The sequence below is a fragment of the Mesoplodon bidens genome, assembly GCF_964165515.1.
Source record: "Mesoplodon bidens genome assembly, chromosome: 13".
Classification (NCBI taxonomy): domain Eukaryota; kingdom Metazoa; phylum Chordata; class Mammalia; order Artiodactyla; family Ziphiidae; genus Mesoplodon; species Mesoplodon bidens.
In genome coordinates this window covers 62,605,130-62,625,820 of record NC_138169.1, presented here as the reverse complement: position 1 = coordinate 62,625,820, position 20,691 = coordinate 62,605,130, and the positions used below count along the sequence as shown (strand labels likewise).

Here is a 20,691-nt window from a genome sequence, read left to right as displayed (position 1 = left end):
TTGGGGTCTTCTGTGTCTCCATACAAATTTTAAGATTTTTTGTTCTAGTTCCATTAAAAATGCCATTGGTAATTTGATAGGGATCGCATTGAACCTGTTGATTGCTTTGGGTAGTATAGTCATTTTCACAATATTGATTCTTCCAATCCAAGAACATGGTATATCTCTCCACCTGTTGGTATCTTTAATTTTTTTCATCAGTGTCTTATAGCTTTCTGAATACAGGTCTTTTGTCTCCCTAGGTAGGTTTATTCCTAGGTATTTTATTCTTTTTGTTGCAATGGTAAATGGGAATGTTTCCTTAATTTCTCTTTCAGATTTTTCATCATTAGTGTATAGGAATGCAAGAAATTTCTGTGCATTAATTTTCTATCCTGCAACTTTATCAAATTCATTGATTAGCTCTAGTAGTTTTCTGGTGGCATTTTTAGGATTCTCTATGTATAGTATCATGTCATCTGCAAACAGTGACAGTTTTACTTCTTCTTTTCCAATTTGTATTCCTTTATTTCTTTTTCTTCTCTTATTGCCGTGGGTAGGACTTCCAAAACTATGTTGAATACTAGTGGTGAGAGTGGACATCCTCGTCTTGATCCTGATCTTAGAGAAAATGCTTTCAGTTTTTCACCATTGAGAATGATGTTTGCTGTGGGTTTGTCATATATGGCCTTTATTATGTTGAAGTAGGTTCCCTCTATGCCACTTTCTGTAGAACTTTTATCATAAATGGGTGTTGAATTTTGTCAGAAGCCTTTTCTGCATCTACTGAGATGATCATATGGATTTTATTCTTCAATTTGTTAATATGGTGTATCACATTGATTGATTTGTGCATATTGAAGAATCCTTGCATCCCTGGGATAAATCCCACTTGATCATGGTGTATGATCCTTTTAATGTGTTGTTGGATTCTGTTTGCTAGTATTTTTTTTTTTTCTTTTTGTGGTATGCGGGCCTCTCACTGTTGTGGCCTCTCCCGTTGCGGAGCACAGGCTCCGGACGCGCAGGCCCAGCGGCCACGGCTCACGGGCCCAGCCGCTCCGCGGCATATGGGATCCTCCCAGACCGGGGCACGAACCCGTATCCCCTGCATCGGCAGGCGGACTCTCAACCACTGCGCCACCAGGGAGGCCCTGTTTGCTAGTATTTTGTTGAGGATTTTTGCATCTATATTCATCAGTGATATTGGTCTGTAATTTTCTTTTTTTGTAGTATCTTTCCTGGTTTTGGTATCAGGGTGATGGTGGCCTCATTGAATGAGTTTGGGAGTGTTCCTTCCTTTGCAATTTTTTGGATGAGTTTGAGAAGGATGGGTGTTAGCTCTTCTCTAAATGTTTGACAGAATTCACCTGTGAAGCCATGTGGTCCTGGACTTTTGTTTGTTGGAAGGTTTTTAATCACAGTTTCAATTTCATGATTTGTGATTGGTCTGTTCATATTTTCTATTTCTTCCTGGTTCAGTCTTGGAAGTTTATACCTTTCTTAAGAATTTGTCCATTTCTTCTAGGCTGTCCAATATATTGGTATAGAGTTGCTTGTAGTAGTCTCTTAGGATGCTTTGTATTTCTGCAGTGTCTGTTGTACCTTCTCCTTTTTCATTTCTAATTTTATTGATTTGAGTCCTCTCTGGCTTTTTCTTGATGAGTCTGGCTAATGGTTTATCAATTTTGGTTATCTTCTCAAAGAACCAGCTTTTAGTTTTATTGATCTTTGCTATTGTTTTCTTTTTTTTCTTTTTTTTTTTTTTTGCAGTATGAGGGCCTCTCACTGTTGTGGCCTCTCCCGTTGTGGAGCACAGGCTCCAGACGCACAGGCTCAGGGGCCATGGCTCACGGGCCCAGCTGCTCCGCAGCATGTGGGATCTTCCAGGACCGGGGCATGAACCCGTGTCACCTGCATCGGCAGGCGGACTCTCAACCACTGCGCCACCAGGGAAGCCCGCTATTGTTTTCTTTGTTTCTATTTCATTTATTTCTGCTCTGATCTTTACGATTTCTTTCCTTCTACTAACTTTGGGTTTTGTTTGTTCTTCTTTCTCTAGTCCCTTTAAGTGTAAGGTTAGATTGTTTATTTGAGATTTTTCTTGTTTCTTGAGGTAGGCTTGTATAGCTATAAACTTCCCTCTTAGAGCTGCTTTTGATGCATCCCATAGGTTTTGGATCATCGTGTTTTCATTGTCATTTGTCTGTAGGTATTTTCTGATTTCCTCTTTGATTTCTTCAGTGATCTCTTGGTTATTTAGTAATGTATTGTTTAGCCTGCATGTGTTTGTGGTTTTTACATTTTTTTCCTTGTAATTCACTTCTAATCTCATTGTGTTGTGGTCAGAAAAGATGCTTGATATGATTTCAATTTTCTTAAATTTATTGAGGCTTGATTTGTGACCCAAGATGTGATCTATTCTGGAGAATATTCCGTGTGCACTTGAGAAGAAAGTGTAATCTGCTGTTTTTGGATGGAATGTCTTATAAATATCAATTAATCTATCTGGTCTATTGTGTCCTTTAAAGCTTCTGTTTCCTTATATATTTTCATTTTGGTTGATCTGTCCATTGGTGTAAGTGAGATGTTAAAATTCCCCACTATTATTGCATTACTGTCGATTTCCTCTTGTATATCTGTTAGCAGTTGCCTTATGTATTGAGGTGCTCCTATGTTTTGGGTGCAGATATATTTATAATTGTTATATCTTCTTGGATTGATCCGTTGATCATCATGTACTGTCCTTCCTTGTCTCTTGTAACATTCTATATTTTAACCTTTGTTTTATCTGATATGAGTATTGCTACTCCAGCTTTCTTTTGATTTCCATTTTCATGGAATATCTTTTTCTATCCCGTCACTTTCAGTCCGTATGTGTCCCTAGGTGTGAAGTGGGTCTCTTGTAGACAGCATATATATGGGTCTTGTTTCTGTATCCATTCAGCAAGCCTGTGTCTTTTGGTTGGAGCATTTAATCCATTCACGTTTAAGGTAATTATCAATATGTATGTTCCTATGACCATTTTCAAAATTGTTTTGGGTTTGTTTTGTAGGTCCTTTTCTTCTCTTGTGTTTCCCACTTAGAGAAGTTCCTTTAGCATTTGTTGTAGAACTGGTTTGGTGGTACTGAATTCTGTTAGCTTTTGCTTGTCTGTAAAGCTTTTGAGTTCACTATCGAATCTGAATGAGATCCTTGCCGGGTAGAGTAATCTTGGTTGTAGGTTCTTCCCTTTCATCACTTTAAGTATATCATGCCACTCTCTTCTGGCTTGTAGAGTTTCTGCTGAGAAATCAGCTGTTAGCCTCATGGGAGTTCTCTTGTATGTTATTTGTCATTTTTCCCTTGCTGCTTTCAATAATTTTTCTTTGTCTTTCATTTTTGCCAATTTGATTAATATGTGTCTCGGCGTGTTTCTCCTTGAGTTTATCCTGTATGGGACTCGCTGCGCTTCCTGGACTTGGGTGGCCATTTTCTTTCCCAGATTAGGGAAGTGTTCGACTATAATCTCTTCAAATATTTTCTCTGGTCCTTCTCTCTCTCTTCTCCTTCTGAGACCCCTATAATGTGAATGTTGGTGCGTTTAATGTTGTCCCAGAGGTCTCTTAGGCTGTCTTCATTTCTTTTCACTCTTTTCTCTTTATTCTGTTCCGTGGCAGTGAATTCCACCCTTCTGTCTTCCAGGTCACTTATCCGTTCTTCTGCCTCAGTTATTCTGCTATCAATTCCTTCTAGTGTATTTCTCATTTAAGTTATTGTATTGTTCATCTCTGTCTGTTTGTTCTTTAATTCTTCTAGGTCTTTGTTAAACATTTCTTGCATCTTCCCGATCTTTGCCTACATTCTTTTTCTGAGGTCCTGGATCATCTTCACTATCATTATTCTGAATTCTTTTTCTGGAAGGTTGCCTATCTCCACTTCATTTAGTTGTTTTTCTGGGGTTTTATCTTTTTCCTTCATCTGATACATAGCTCTCTGCCTTTTCATCTTGCCTATCTTTCTGTGAATGTGGTTTTAGTTCCACAGGCTTCAGGATTGTAGTTCTTCTTGCTTCTGCTGTCTGCCCTCTGGTGGATGAGGCTCTCTAAGAGGTGTGTCTTTTTGTTTTTTGTTTTTTGTTTTTTGCGGTACGCTGGCCTCTCACTGTTGTAGTCTCTCCTGTTTCGGAGCACAGGCTCCAGACGTGCAGACTCAGCGGCCATGGATCACGGGCCCAGCCGCTCCGCGGCATGTGGGATCTTCCCAGACCGGGGCACAAACCCGTGTCCCCTGCATCGGCAGGCGGACTCTCAACCACTGTGCCACCAGGGAAGCCCAAGAGGTGTGTCTTAATTCTTATTTTTGCTATGAAAAGTTTTTATTTTTAGGTGATCAAATTTTTTTCTTTTTCTTTTTTTTTTTTTTTGGCCATGCTGCAGAATCTTTGTTCCTCATCCAGAGATCAAACCCATGCCCCCTGCTGTGGGAGTGTGGAGTCCTAACCACTGGACTGCCAGGGAATAACCTAGGTGATCAAACTTATGAAACTTTTATTGCAGTTGGATTTTAAGTTATGATTAGAAAACCTTTTTGAATATTTACTTCTAGTACTTGTATGGTTTAATGTTTTTCCATTAAGATCTCTGATCTATTTTGAATTTCTTGTATATAGTATGCGGTTTGCATCTATTTTTATCATTTTCTAAGTGGCTAACAGTTGTCCAGAACCACTTATGAAAAATTCCTTTTTTTGCCCCAGTGATGTGAGAAGCTACCTTTAGCATATATTAAATTTCCCTGTGTACTTGGGTCTATTTCTGCACTTTATATTCCATTCCACTGGTCTGCTTGACTATTTATGCACCAGTACCACACTGTTTTAATTATGCAGCATTTATAATATGTTTAAATGTCTGGTAGGGCTGGCTTCCCTCATAACTTTTGTCAGTTTTTTCCTTGCTATTTTTGTATTTTTATGTTTTCCGTATGAACTTTGTTTACTACGTAAAAAATTACTTGTTGGTATTTTTATTTGGATAATATTATGTTGTGTTTCTTTGGCCGCACTGTGTGGCTCAAGGGTTCTTAGTTCCTGGACCAGGGCCCCTGCAGTGAAAGCACCGAGTGCTAACCACTGGACCACCAGGAAATTCCCCAGCATTGCGTTTTAAAATTAACTACGAATGGACATTTTAATGACAGAATCTTTCTATTTGTATTATATTATCTGCAAGTAAAGATGGTTTTATTTCTTTTCCTACTCTTATGCTTCTAATTGATTTATCTTCTCAAATTGTATTGGTTAATACCTCCAGTATAACGTAGTGGAGATATGGGCATGAATATATATTCTTAGGTATATTCATCTTAAGAGCGTACCATCAATTCCTATTTTCTCGACTTTCTTTTAAAATCAGAAATGGGTGTTGAATACTGTCAAAATCTTTTTTGGCCTTACATTACTTTCCTGAGACTGCTATAACAAATCACCACAAACTTGTTGGCTTAAGACAACAGAAATGTATTCTCTTACAGTCCTGGAGTTCAGAAGTCCCAAATCAGTTTCATTGAGATGGAATCAAAGTATCAGCAGGGACACACTCCCTCTGGAAGTTCTAGGAGAGAATCAATTCCTCATCTTTTCCAGCTTCTGGTGGCTGTTGGAGTTTCTTGGCTTGTGGTCACATCACTCAATCTTGCCTCCATGGTCACATGCTTTTTCCTATTCTGTGTCAAATCTCCCTCTGCTTCTCTCTTAGAAGAACATTTGTGATTGCATTTAGGGCCCACCCAGCTAATCCAGGATAATCTCCCTATTTCAGTATCCTTAACTTAATCATATCTGCAAAGACTCTTTTTCCATAAAAGATAAAATTCATGGAGTCCAGGGATTAAGACCTAGGTATCTTTGGGGTCCATTATTCAGCCTACATCTATGGAGAAAGTCATGATTTTCTTTTTTTTTTAATTTTATTTTTTATTGAAGTATAGATGTTGTATAATGCCATACAATTTACAGATGCACAACATAGTGATCCACAATTCCCAAAGGTTATGCTGCATCTATAGCCATTGCAAAATATTGGTTATATTCCCCGGACTGCACAACACATCCCTGCAACCCGTTCTATACCTAATAATTTGTACCTCCCAATCCCTATCTCCGTATTGCCCATCTCCTGTTCCCTCTCCACACTGGTAACCACTAGTTTGTTCTCTGTATCTGTGAGTCTGCTTTTTTGTTATATTAACTAGTTTGTTGTATTTTTTAGATTCCATATATAACTGTATAAGTGGTATCATACAGTATTAGTCTTTCTCTGACTTATTTCACTTAGCATAATGCCCTCCAAGTCCATCCACATTGCTGCACATAGAAAATTTTCATTCTTTTTTATGGCTGAGTAATATTTTGCTTTGTGTGTGTGTGTGTGTGTGTGTTTATTACATCATCTTTATCCATTCTTCTGTTGATGGACACTTAGGTTGCTTCCATATCTTAGCAATTGTAAATAATGCTGCTAGAAACAGTGGGGTGCGTGTATCTTTTTGACTTAGTGTTTTAGTGTTTTTTCATATATATACCCAGGAGCGGAATTGCTGGGTCAATTTCTGGTTTCTCTTTTTTTTTGCGGTACGTGGGCCTCTCACTGCTGTGGCCTCTCCTGTTGTGGAGCACAGGCCCCGGACGTGCAGGCTCAGCGGCCATGGCCCATGGGCCCAGCAGCTCCGCGGCATGTGGGATCCTCCCAGACCAGGGCACGAACCCGCGTCCCCTGCATCGGCAGGCGGACTCTCAACTACTGTGCCACCAGGGAAGCCCAATTTTTGGTTTCTTGAGAAATCTCCATACTGTTTTCCACAGTAGCTGCACCAATTTGTGTTCCCACCAACAGTGTACAAGTGTTCCCTTTTCTGCACATCCTTGCCAACATCTGTTATTTGTGTTCTTTTTGATGATGGCCATTCTGACAGGTGTGAGGTGATATCTCATTGTGGTTTTGATTTGCATTTCCCTGATGATTAGCAGTGTTGAGCCATCATGTAGGCCATCTGTATTTCCTCTTTGGAAAAATGTCTATTCAGTTCTTCTGCCCATTTTTTAATCGGGTTTTTTTTTTTTGTTTGATGTTGAGTTGTATGAACTGTTTATATATGTTGGATATTGACCCCTTATTGGTCATATCATTTACAAATATTTTCTCCCACTCAGTAGGTTGTCTTTTGGTTTTGTTGATGGTTTCCTTTGCCATGCAAAAGCTTTTAAGTTAGGTCCCATTTGTTTATTTTTATTTTTATTTATTTATTTTTCATGATATCAAATTTAATGCCAAATATATATATAAGATAATAAAAGAACAAAAGAAGCATTGTGATGTTCTGTAAAGTAGGACTAACAAATATACAGCATGTGAATGGTATAATAGGGCACCCTTTAAGATGACAGACAAGATGACAAATTCCTGAGGAAGAATTGTGGTGTTGGCATTTGCTGTCTTCTTGTATTTCTTTTTTTTTTCTTATTTTCTTTCTTTTTTAACATCTTTATTGGAGTATGATTGCTTTCCAATGGTGTGTTAGTTTCTGCTTTATAACAAAGTGAATCAGCTATACATATACATATATCCCCATATCTCTTCCCTCTTGTGTCTCCCTCCCTCCCACCCTCCTCTAGGAGTTTCATAGTTTCTGGTCTTACATTTAGGTCTTCAGTCCATCTTAAGTTTATTTTTGTATCTGGTGTTAGAGAATGTTCTAATTTTATTCTTTTACATGTAGCTCTCCAGATGATTTTTCTTTCTGATTTATTAAAATGATTTATTAGGTTAATAAATTTCCTCATATTCAACCAAATTTTCATTCTTGGAGTAAGTCCCACTCAGTCATGGTATAGTTTCTTCTTAATGTGGTAATGGATTTTTTTTTGCTAATATTTTATTTAGTACTTTTTGATTAATATTCATAAATGATATTAGTAAGTTTCTTTTTTTATACTCTGTCAAGTTTAAGTATTGTTTTATACTTGCTTTATAAAGTGAATTAATACATTGTCTTTCATTCCCGATCAATTTATGGACCTTAGGAATATGTTTTTTTCCCTGAAGATTCGGTAGAGTTCCATTCTCCTGTGAAAACATCCAGTTCTGTTGCTTTTTTCTGCTCCTTGATTACTGTTTCTTCTAAGGAAATTGGCCTGTCTCAGCTATATGTATACGTATATCCCCATATCTCCTCCTGCTTGCGTCTCCCTCCCAACCTCCCTATCCCACCCCTCTAGGTGGTCACAAAGCACCAAGCTGATCTCCCTGTACTATGTGGCTGCTTCCCACTACTGTCTATTTTACATTTGGTAATGTATATATGTCCATGCCACTCTCTCACTTCGTCCCAGCTTACCCTTCCCCCTCCCTGTGTCCTCAAGTCCATTCTCTACATCTGTGTCTTTATACCTGTCCTGCCCCTAGGTTCTTCAGAACCTTTTTTTTTTTTTTAAATTTTAGATTCCATATATATGTGTTAGCATATGGTATTTGTTTTTCTCTTTCTGACTTACTTCACTCTGTATGACAGACTCTAGGTCCATCCACCTCACTACAAATAACTCAATTTCATTTCTTTTTATGGCTGAGTAATATTCTATTGTATATATGTGCCACATCTTCTTTATCCATTCATCTGTTGATGGACACTTAGGTTGCTTTCATGTCCTGGCTATTGTAAATAGAGCTGCAATGAACATTGTGGTACTTGACTCTTTTTGAATTATGGTTTTCTCAGGGTATATGCCCAGTAGTGGGATTGCTGGGTCATATTAGGTTGGTTTTAGAATGAACTTAAATTTAAAAAGAAATTCCATTAAGATTTTGACTGAAATTATTGTTATTTAGAAATTTATTTATTTATTTTGGACTGCATTGGGTCTTCATTGCTGTGTGTGGGCTTTCTCTAGTTGCAGTGAGTGGGGGCTACTCTTTGTTGTGGTGTACAGTCTTCTCACTGTGGTGGCTTCTCCTGTTGCGGAGCACAGGCTCTAGGCGCATGGGCTTCAGTAGTCATGGCACGCGGTCTCAGTAGTTGTGGCGCACGGGCTTAGTTGCTCCGTGACATGTGGGATCTTCCTGGACCAGGGCTCGAATCTGTGTCCTCTGCATTGGCAGGTGGATTCTTAACCACTGCACCACCAGGGATGTCCCTTGACTGAAATTATTTTAACTTGACAGGTTTATGTGGGGAGAATTGAATCTTTCCAATATTGGACTTTCCCATCTTGGACTAGGGTATATTTCTAAATGTTTTGAGATCTTTGTGTTTTTTTAGTAATGTTTTATAGTTTTCCTTCAAAAAGGCTTATTCCTAGGTATTTTATAGGTTTTATTGGCATTATGAATAGGATTTTGTATTTTAAAGTACATTTTAAGTGGTTATTAGTGATATATAAGAAAACTGTTGATTTTTAAACAAATATTTAATTCAGTTCCTAGCTTTTCACTTGACAATCTCTGGTTTTCAAAGTAGATAATTATATAATCTAAAAATAATGACAATTTCTGATATTTTTGCCTCTGTCTGGAGTAAGAAAGTGGGAAAGGTGTTACCCTGGATGTGGAGGGCATTTACAGGACTTGAGAATTGTGCAGAACCTTTTTTTCCTTCAATTTTTAGTGTGCAAGCTTTGTCGGTGCTTAGGGACAGCACCCCATTGCTGTTCTGGTCTTTATGCCCTTGTGAGGAGCCTGCTGCAGGGTGGAGTCCTCACCAGCTGTGGCTCTGGTACAAAAGTCAGAGTTAGCTGCTCTGGGGCAGGGCACTGGCTGGGTTCCCGGTGTCCTACAGACACCCTCCCAGTATTTCCATGGCTGCTCCAGTTTCAGCCCCTGCTGATTTGAGCTTGTGATTTTCTAGGGCTTTGCTGGGAATGTTTGTGGACTTTCTTCTGTTTTGTGTAGTTTGGAATACTGGCTTCTGACCCCTGCCCATCTAGTCCTATCTGTTTTTTATATTACAGAAATTCCTACAAATGTGCACCTTCCTCATTGGGCCCTTTCCTATTTTCTGCTGTTGCTGTGGATCATTTTTTATTTTAGTGGGGCCTGGGAACAGATGAGAGAGAAACAAGACTTCAATTTGCCATCTTTAAGGGATGGACGTAGGGAGAAAGACTTCAGATTATAAAAGCAATGTAAGGATATTATAGAAAATGTAAAAAATATGGAAGCATGCTAAGAAGAGAATTGCTTTCAACATTTGGGTGCACATCCTTCTAGTCATTTATTTTCCTTATGTGGAGCTTTTGCATTGCACACTTTCTCAGGTTTATCTTTCACTTAAAGTATTTTCAGTTGAGTAGAGTTGCCTTTGTAATTGACCTGCTGACTTGACAGGAGGGACACTTAGACATGTGAAAATGTCAAGTGTGGATCCAGTCTAGAAGGAGCTGGGGCTGTGGGCTCGTAGAACAAGGCTGGCATGGGAACTGGGGTGGGGTTTTATTCTTGCCTTCACAATCCATTATTATTGCTTAAGAGAAGGCTTAAGGGCATAACCATTGTAGTGACTTTGACTAGGTTTTTCCTGCCTGAAAATGGCAGTTTCCATATCCTTTGCTGAGGTATCCCTGACACCTTTCCAGCTGCTTCCTCAGATGATGACATACTTACTTTTGAATAGCTAACAGCTACATTTATTTCACTGTTGTCTGCTTTCAGTGAAAAAAAAATTGTATTGTTCAAACACATATGCTTTTTTGTTTATGTGGCCTGGTCTTGAGAAACCTTGATGTGTCTGCCTTAATTCCTTTAGTTTGTGAAGCACTTGGTAAACTCAAAGCACATTATCTCATTTGGTCCTTCCAATATCCCCATTTTATAGTCTAGTACGGAGGGATTGAGCTACTTAGCTCCAAGTCACATAGCTTGTGTGGTAGAACCAGGGCTCAAACCCAAGTGTGGCGTTAAAGGCTGCGTATGTCCCATTTAGAACCGTAGGGAAGTAGGCTAACTGGCAAAAAGTTAGATTTGGTTCTTATCCTCAAACAAGAGAAGCTGTGTGGTCGAGTGGTTTCAGAGTACAGCGCCACAGTTTCTTGTCCTGTAAAATGAAGATAATAATTATACTTATGTCATAGGATTGTTATAAGAATTAAGCAAAATGTCCCATGCAAAATACTTGGTATGCTATTTGGAACACAGCAAACATTCACTGTATATTAGCCCGAATATTAATATTAATTAACAATAATCAATCCATATTTACAGATAAGGTGAGTTCGATCCATTTGGTTTTACCTCTTCCAGTAAAAGAGATAGGAAACAAAGATCAATGTTGAGAACAGAGGGAGGTAAAATGAAGTCCTTGGTCTTTATCCCAAGTCTTCTGTTGCCATATAGCTTTTTTTTTTTTTTTTTTGGCGGTACGCAGGCCTCTCACTGTTGTGGCCTCTCCCGTTGCGGAGCACAGGCTCCGGACGCGCAGGTTCAGCGGCCATGGCTCATGGGCCCAGCCTCTCCACGGCATGTGGGATCTTCCCGGACCGGGTCACGAACCCGCGTCCCCTGCATCGGCAGGCGAGCTCTCAACCACTGCGCCACCAGGGAAGCCCCAATGGCAGCAGTTCTTAAACGGCATTACAGTCCTTGGAAGAGTGTAAGAAGTGGAGACTCCCCCACCCAGGGTTCAGAATCAGCGGGTCTCGGGTGAGACCTGGGGGACTGCCTGTTTACCAGGCTGCCTGGGTGATTCTGGCACAGGTGGTCCTTGGAGCCCACATCTAGAGAAACAGAAACCGTGTAGCAGATGCCATGATAGGATGGACGTGAGGTGCAGCACAGAACTGGATGTGGGGATGCTCTGGTGGTAGCACCATAATTCTGATGGTGGCTTTGGCGGCTGCAGGTATCTTTTGCTTCCCCTCTGCCTTCCCCTTCTGCCTAGTGGCCACATGGTAGAAAAGGTCTCTGGAAACAAGTTCTCAGAGGCCCCTGCAACATGAGCCTCAGGGCTGGGCAGGTAGGAGGAGTACATGTGCCTGGATTGAGGGAGACCAGACCTGAGTGTTAGGGGTGGGTTGGGGGAGCTGGCGGCAGTGGAGTTATCCTCCACCAGGCAGCCCACAGAGATTTCCTTCTCTGAACCCACAACCCCACCTGGTCTGGACTGGCCGCTGGCATCACAGCAAGATGGTTTTTATTATTCTTTGGCTCACACGTCTCCTGGATGTGGCACACATGTGCTCATTGCTGGACCTGGCAAAATTTTTGTCTTAAAGAAATTTAAGTGGCTTTATTTATTTTTTTAATTAATTAATTTATTTGGCTGCATTGGGTCTTAGTTGCGGCACCCAGGATCTTCGTTGCAGCGTGCAGGCTTCTCTCTAGCTGTGGCAAGCGGGCTCCAGAGCGCGTGGGCTCAGTAGTTGTGGTGCACGGGCTCAGTAGTTGCGGCACATGGGCTTAGTTGCCCCGCAGCATGTGGGATCTTAGTTCCCTGACCAGGGATTGAACCTGTGTCCCCTGCATTGGAAGGTGGATTCTTAACCACTGGACCACCAGGGAAGTCCCTTAAGTGGCTTTATGTTTAAAATACTAATCCACTGATTAAAACTTGAATGCTATTTACCTCTTTATAATTTGAGTATTATTAAACCTTACATTCTGGGTCTTTGGGAGGTTGCTGGGTGGGTGGATCTGCCCTTCCTTCTTTTTCATCTCCCTGCCTCACCCGGGACTCTAAGACCAGATCCATTTTCAAGGCTTATCTTCCTCTCTTCCTTCTAGTGACTGCCTCCCTCCCATTATTCTTCTGACTCCTAATCAATTTTTTTTGGCTTTTAATTTTTTGAGGTGTAATTTACATAAGATGAAGCACACAGATCAAGTTTTGAAAACTGCATATTCCTGTACAACTCACACCTCTATGGAAAGATCTTGATTGGATGTGTTTCCATCATTCCAGGAAGTTCCCTCATGGCTCTTCCCAGTCCACCCTCAATTTCTCCCCTGACTCAGGCAGTCACTATTCTTACTTCTTTTACCATAGAAGTAAGTCCTAGAACTGCTTTCCTGTCCTAGAACTTCATATAAACGGGATCATGCAGTAAATACTTTTTGCATCTAGCATCTTTCATTAGCATAATGTTTTTGAGATTCATCCATGTTGTTTCAGTGTCAGTAGTTCTTTCCTTTTTATTGCTGTGTAGTATTCCATTGTATGAATATACCACACACTGCTTATCATCCATCGATTGTTAGGCATTGGGTTGTTTCCAGTTTGGGGCTATTGTGAATAAAAGTCCTATGAACCTTCTTGCAGAGGTCTTTTTGTGGACATATGTTTTTCTTTCACTTGGGTAAATGCTTTGGAGTAGAACTTTGGGTCATATGATATGTACATGTTTAGCTTTTTGAGAAATTCCCATTTTTTCAAAATGATTGTACCATTTTCACACTCCCAGAATGAGAGTTCTGATAGTTCAACATCCTTGCCTACATTCAATGTTGACTTTTTAATTTCAGCTGTTCTAGTGGGCATGAAGTAGATATCACTGTGACTTTAATTTGAATTTCCCTGTCATGTTAAGCAACTTTTCATGAGATTTTTGGCCAAAGGAATGTCTTTTATGAAGTGTTTATGAAGTTCAAGTATTATGCCCAGTTTTTATTGGGTTGCTTATATATTTTTTTTTTTTTGTGGTATGCGGACCTCTCACTGTTGTGGCCTCTCCCGTTGTGGAGCACAGGCTCCGGACATGCAGCCTCAGCGGCCATGGCTCACGGGCCCAGCCGCTCCGTGGCATGTGGGATCTTCCCGGACCGGGGCACGAACCCGTGTCCCCTGCATCGGCAGGCGGACTCTCAACCACTGCGCCACCAGGGAAGCCCGGGTTGCTTATATTTTTATTAATTTGAAGTTATTTATATGTTCTGGTTACAAGTCCTTTTTTTTTTTTGCGGTACGCGGGCCTCTCACTGTCGCAGCCTCTCCCATTGCGGAGCACAGGCTCCGGACGCGCAGGCTCAGCGGCCATGGCTCACGGGCCCAGCCGCTCCGCGGCACGTGGGATCTTCCTGGACCGGGGCACAAACCCGTGTCCCCTGCATCGGCAGGCGGACTCTCAACCACTACGCCACCAGGAAAGCCCACAAGTCCTTTGACAGACATATGTATTGTGAATATCTTCTCCCAGCATGTGGCTTGCCATTTGATTTTCTTAATAATCTCCTTTGATGAGCAGAGGTTTCTAATTTTGATGAAGTCCAGTTTTTCAGTTTTTTCTTTAGCAGTTCGTATTTTTTGTATCCTCTCTAGGAAATCTTTTCCTGCCTCAAGGCCTCAAAGGTACTTGCCTATACTAATTAACCAAAACTTTATATTTTGGTTTTGCACCTGAGTCTGTGACCCATCGCACATTAATTGTGTGTGCATTGTGTGCAGTGGGAGCAGTGGGGGCAGTGAGCAAAGACTCTTCTCTCCCCAGCTTTATGCAGTTGTCTCAGGACCACATGTGGAAAAGACTGTCATTTCTCCCACTTGAATGGCTTTGACACCTTTTGGAAAGTCAATTGACATGAGTCTATTCCTAGGTTGTATTCTGTTCCATTGATCTACTTGTCTGTCCTCAGATCAGTACTGTACTGTTTGGATTACTATAACTTCCCTGCAAGTTTTGAAGTCAGGTGGTATGAATTCTCCAGCTCTTTCTTCTTTTAAAAAAACTTTTTATTCTAGGTCCTTTAATTCCATATAAATTTTAGGCTAACTGGCAAATTTCTACAGAAAAGCCTTTTGGGATTTTCATGGGATTGTGTTGAATCTGTAGATCAATTTGGAGAAAATTGATGTTTTAACAGCATTTACTCTTTCAATCCACAAACATGGTCTACTTTTCTTTTCTTTTCTTTTTTTTTTTTGCGGTATGCGGGCCTCTCTCACTGTTGCGGCCTCTCCCGTTGCGGAGCACAGGCTCTGGACGCGCAGGCTCAGCGGCCATGGCTCACAGGCTCAGCCGCTCCGCGGCATGTGGGATCTTCCCAGACTGGGGCACGAACCCGTGTCCCCTGCATCGGCAGGTGGACTCCCAACCACTGCGCCACCAGGGAAGCCCCCTACCTTTATTTTCATTTCTTTCAGCAAAACCTTGTAATTTTCAGTGAAGAAATCTTGTATTGTGTAACCTTTTAAGCATTTATTCCTGAATATTTTATATTCTTAATGCCATTTAAATGATGTTTAATTATTTTTTGCTACTGGTATATAGAAATGTAATTGATTTCTGTGTATTGACTTTGTGCCCTGCAATGCTGTTAAATTTATTAGTTCTAGTCATTTTGGGGGGTAAATTTCTGTGAACACAATCATGTTGTTTGAAAATAAAGGCAGTTTTACTATTTCCTTTCCAACAAGTGTGTTCTTTATCTTTTTCTTGCTTTATTTCCTCCTTTTCACCGTTAAGTTGTTAGCTCTAGGTTTCTGTAGATGTCCTTTGTCAGATTGAGGACATTGATAATTTGTGTTTTTTCTTTCTGTCTCTCTTGTTTTTTGGTCAACCCAGCTATAGGTTTTCTGATTTTATTAAGCTTTTCAAGGGACTGCCTTTTGGTTTCATTAATCTTCTTTATTGTTTGTCCATTTATCTTTTTAAAAAATTAATTTATTTTTATTTATTTGGCTGCGCTGGGTCTTGGTTGTGGCACATGGGATCTTTGTTGCAGCATGTGGAATCTTTAGTTGTGGCATGCAGAATCTTTAGTTGTGGCATGCGAACTCTTAATTGCGGCATGTGGGATCTAATTCCCTGACCTGGGATCGAACCCGGGCCCCCTGCATTGGGAGCATGAAGCCTTAGCCACTGGACCACCAGGGAAGTCCCTGTTTGGCCATTTTTATTGTATTTCATTGTGTTCTACTATCTTTATTTCCTTTCTTCTAGTTACTGCAAATTTAAATTTGTTCTTATTTTCGTAGTTCCATAAAATGAAAGCTTAGATCATTAATTTTAAAAACTTTGTTTCTTTTCTAATATTAGCATTTGGAGCTACAAATTTCCCTATAGGAAGATTTTCCCTAGAGGAAAATTCCCTGTAGAAAAAGCACTGTTTTTCTGCATCTCATAAATTTTGATGTGTTTTCTTCACTGTCAATTGGTTTGAAATGTCTTCTGATTTCTCGGGTGAATCCCAGTCACTTTAAAAGACTCAATTTAAATGTTATGTCTTCTCTTTTCTGATGACTCTAGCCTATTTTCCTCTTTTCCACCTCATTCATTATATATTTTCTCTGTATAGTTTTATACTCTGTTTTAGTCTCTCATTTTTTTTATGCATACACATTTGTTTTATGTGTGTGTCTTTTCTTTTACTGACTCCCAGAATGAACGATAGTCTCTTTGATTACAAGAACTCCATTGTATGCTGACTCTGTAAACTTTTTAGTACCTTGTCTGTAGTTGGCATACAATTAACAGACATTTCTTAAGCACCATTAATGTAGGAGCTATTGTGGATGATAAAGGTTGGGTATAATCCAGATAAGCTTTAACTAATTTTTAACAGATATTAACTAATGACACAAAATAATATATAATAAAAGCCAAATGAGAGGAGACGTCATTAAACACTCCAGGTACTCTGAAGAGGAAGAGGAGACTGTAGGACAAACTATTTGAGGAGGATTTCAGAGAGGACTTGGGATTTGAAATGGCCCTGAAACAGAGGTGGGATTTAAGTGAAGATGGAGGAAATGCCATTCCCACTGTGGGAAAACCATGTGCAATGGTCCTGAGGTATAAATGTACACTGCCCATTTGGAGGATGGGGAGAGACCAGCATGGGAAAACTAGGGGACAGATGTCAGGGCTACTGTGGAGCAGGATATGGAGTTATGGGTTTGGCATACTCATTTTTTTTTTTTTTTTGCGGTACGCGGGCCACTCACTGTTGTGGCCTCTCCCATTGCGGAGCACAGGCTCCGGACGCACAGACTCAGCAGCCATGGCTCACGGGCCCAGCCGCTTCGCGGCATGTGGGATCTTCCCGGACCGGGTCACGAACCCGTGTCCCTTGCATCGGCAGGCGGATTCTCAACCACTGCACCACCAGGGAAGCCCTGGCATACTCATTCTTGATGGCAAATCTGCTGTGCCATCTTGGTGCTCATGCAGTTTTCTTTCCTCCTTGGCCCTCTTATTCTGCATCTGCCAGTCAGAGCTTCTCAGCAGTGCTTTCTGAGTAGCATGGGAAGGAGTTTCCAGGCCAAATCCCCTGCCTCTTTGCACTGGGACTTAGGCACTCTTTGTTTTCTTTTTGGAGATTTTCTTTCTTGGTTGCCTCTGGAGTCCAGTCACTCCTCTGAAGCAGCAGTTGTGGTTTTTTAAGGCTGGTGGCCAGGAGGCCTGGTGATTTGGTTTGTTTCCAGGAAGTCTTGTTCTAGCTCCACCCTCCCTGCCCAGTTCAAAGGGTGTCCACACCCTTAATTAAGAAAAAGGAAATCACGTTTTCCAAATGAATATAAAACAGAGAACCTAAGTGTACTTCTCTGGGAAGACCAAAGCACTTCTGTCTACAAACCAATATTGACATTGACCCTTTGTACCCATTCATTCCCTCATTCACTCAGGAGCCTTTGTTTTCATCGTTCTCTTCTAATGCATCTGGCTGGGAACACAATAGACATTTTCATCCCACAGAATTTTACTGTAGACCTTTGGTTTGCATAATCTTAAGCTAAATTTTTTGGGTGTGTGTGTATGTGTGCAGGACTGGTCTGAGACTTGGAAGAAGCTGCAGGCACTTGCAGTAGCATTGGGCCAACAAGGCTACTCACGAGGTGGGTAGCAAACAGCAAATTCAGAAGCTGGGCAGTCTGAGAGCCCAGAAGAGGGAGCATTAGGGCTACTCAGGGAAGGCTTCCAGAAACCTTGGGGGTGGAGGGGCTGAAGTTGGATTCAGGAGGGTATAATGTAAGCGTCGTCTTAGAGTTGCCACTGAGCGCTGCATTTCAGGGGGCAGTTAGAAGCCTACCCCGCTGAGACAGAAGAGCGTGTGTGGAGGGGGTGGGTGGAGAAATGAAGCTTTGGTGGAGGCTCTTTCTTTAGGCTTCCCAAGGCCGAAATCTATGCTCAAACAGTAGCCAGAACCCATAGAATTAAATGTATTTCTAACTAAGATTTATTTGTATGCCCATGTGTAAAATTTATTATACTTATAATAATCCACTTTTTAAAATGCAGTGTGAGTTATGGCCAGTTAGGTTTCTGAGGTTGAAATCAGCCTCAGGCCTTGGTCCTGCTGGGTCTCTCGGGGACCCCTGTCTGCTCAGCCAGGCCATGAGGAGTGGCAGCAAATGGAATAGAGAAATTCTGCTTCTCTAGTGTCCAGGGCTGGGCAGAGACGTATCTTCAGGGGGTCCCACCCCCACCCAATGGCAGAGAAGAACCTTCCTCAGCAGATGGAGGGTAGGGAGGCTAGGCTGGGGCTGGGTCAGTTCAAAGCTCCCCAGGGCACACCCAGTGGCAGCCTAACCAACCTCCCTAAGGGACTGGAGTCTGGATCAGACCACCTATTATATGCACTTGGTGGGTAGAAACCAGGAAACCAGCCGCATTAGGGGACACTTCAGGGGTATTCTTTAAAGCTCCTGATTTGTTGGTTTGGGGAGCTGAGGGGACTTTGATTTTGAAAATATACTGCATCTGGGACTACTGCTTTGGGAGACTCAGGCAGCTTCCTCCAACTCCAGAGCACGTAGTAGAATAAAATAAGAATAAATGGCTAGCTTAAAATTTAAAAAAATTCCTTTCCCCCAAAGTGGGGCCAGCCCATCGGGGCCTGCTGGCTGCTGGGCTCAGCTTCCTGCTACAGTGGGAAGCCGGCCTCCCTCTCCCAGTGCTGGGGACTGGCCCAACAGTGCCCTCGACCCTCACACCAGGCTTCTTGGCTTTGGGAAGAGATGTCAGGGTCAAGCTCTGTGACAGGTGTGAGGACACAGTGAACACTGTGTATCCCTGGTTAAAATGCACCTATGTTGTAACTGAGTTTCCCCCCGTGGGATAGAGGGTCGCTCAGCAGAAGGCTAGAAGGAGGCTCAGTTCCTGCTCCCTGCCTGGCCTGATCAGGGCATGTGGGGACGCAGGGAGGGGCCGCAAGCCCAGCCAGCTCCCTCGTCCATGTGCCTCTCAGTCCTCTGTCACTTCCTTCCTGTTTCGTGACCCTATAGTTTCATAATTTTAAAAACTCTTCCACAGCTACATGCACTCTGAACTTCTTCTATTTTGTCCTTTTTGGTCACATGTGCCTTGGAGTTAAGTGTTTCAGCAACTCCCCATGGCCAGCTTCCCCGTGTCCTGCCCTGTCCACGCTTCAGACCTCGGGGCTGCCGTCACCGCACTCCCCGTCTCACACAGTGCTGTTTTTCTCACCAGAGTCCAGACATCCTCAGCAGCATTGGCTATGAGACCATCATCCAGCATCTGAACAATGGTCGCAAGAACTGCAAAGAGTTTGAAGACTTTTTAAAAGAAAGGTACATGTTGTTTCTCTCTGAAGACAGAGGGTGGACAAAACACTCCCACACAGACAAGAACAGTTTAGTGGTTTTGTTTGTTTTTAATGGTCCACAAAACCCTCTGCTGTAAAGTTATGGAACGATCCCCAAGAAGTAAATGATACCTTTGTCCTAAAGCTCTTAGGAAGCCGTTCAAGAGATAAGATTTATGAATGAAACAGCAAACAAAATATAATAAAATACTAAGTTTCGTGATACGTATGATACTGAAAGACCTCACGGGAGAGGGGAGCTTGGGACGACTGGCAAAAACGGAGGGCCAGCCTCATGGAGGAGGAGATCTTGAAGTGTCCCTTAACTCGAGGAAGAGATGGCTTTGGTCAGTGGAGGAACACCCAGGTGTCTATGGAAGGGCGGCAAGCAGGGCCTGTGCAGTGACAGGGATGCAGAGCCTGGCTCAGAGACCACTGAGCTGCAGTGGTGGGAAAGATGCAGGGGCCAGTCGTGGTGCTCCGCAGGGTGGTGGGCATGGTGGTCTGGGGGGATCCGGCATGCTTTAGAGGATTCCCTCCCCTCCCCTTCTCTTCCCTTCCTTTCCTTTTTTTTTTTTTCTTTGCGGTACGTGGGACTCTCACTGTTGTGGCCTCTCCCGTTGTGGAGCACAGGCTCCGGACGCGCAGGCTCAGCAGCCATGGCTCACGGGCCCAGCCGCTCCACGGCATGTGGGATCCTCCCGGACCGGGACACGAACACGTGTCCCCTGCATCGGCAGGCGGACTCTCAACCACTGTGCCACCAGGGAAGCCCAAAATGCATCCTTTTTTACAACTAGAGTCAGTTTCAGGTGTGTTTCACTTTACATTATCAGGAGCGGGCAAAAAATTTAGAAATAGAATCCAAGAGTAGAGGCCCAAGAAAACACAGGATTCTTGCTCAAGCTGTGGTAGTGAGGGGAAGGTAATGTATAAGGTCAGAAGGGCATAAAAGAGAATTCACGCGCATGGTTTCAGAGCAAGTAGATAGGGTTGCCCACAGTACCAGGAGCAAGATGAACCCAAATGATGCAACAGCCATGCAAATTACCTCAGCCAAAGAAAAGGAGGGAGAGAGGGAGGAAGGAAGATATGAAGTCAAAAAGAGAAAAAGAACCAGGGCCCCAAACTCAAGAACAGATAGACAAAGCCACTTCAAGATCTGGGTAACTGATCCCAAGTAGAAAATTTACCAAAAGGGAA

At 42.0% G+C, this 20,691-nt stretch overlaps 1 protein-coding gene across 1 annotated transcript in view; it reads left to right on the top strand.

The window, feature by feature from the left end:
* The window catches only part of PSTPIP2 (proline-serine-threonine phosphatase interacting protein 2), an 86,572-nt gene that overhangs the window by 29,222 nt on the left and 36,659 nt on the right, over window positions 1-20,691 (top strand). The window contains exon 2 of the mRNA XM_081252744.1: window positions 19,374-19,474. Within this exon, the coding sequence (XP_081108870.1) occupies window positions 19,374-19,474 (101 nt within the window). The remainder of the gene's footprint in view (window positions 1-19,373; window positions 19,475-20,691) is intronic.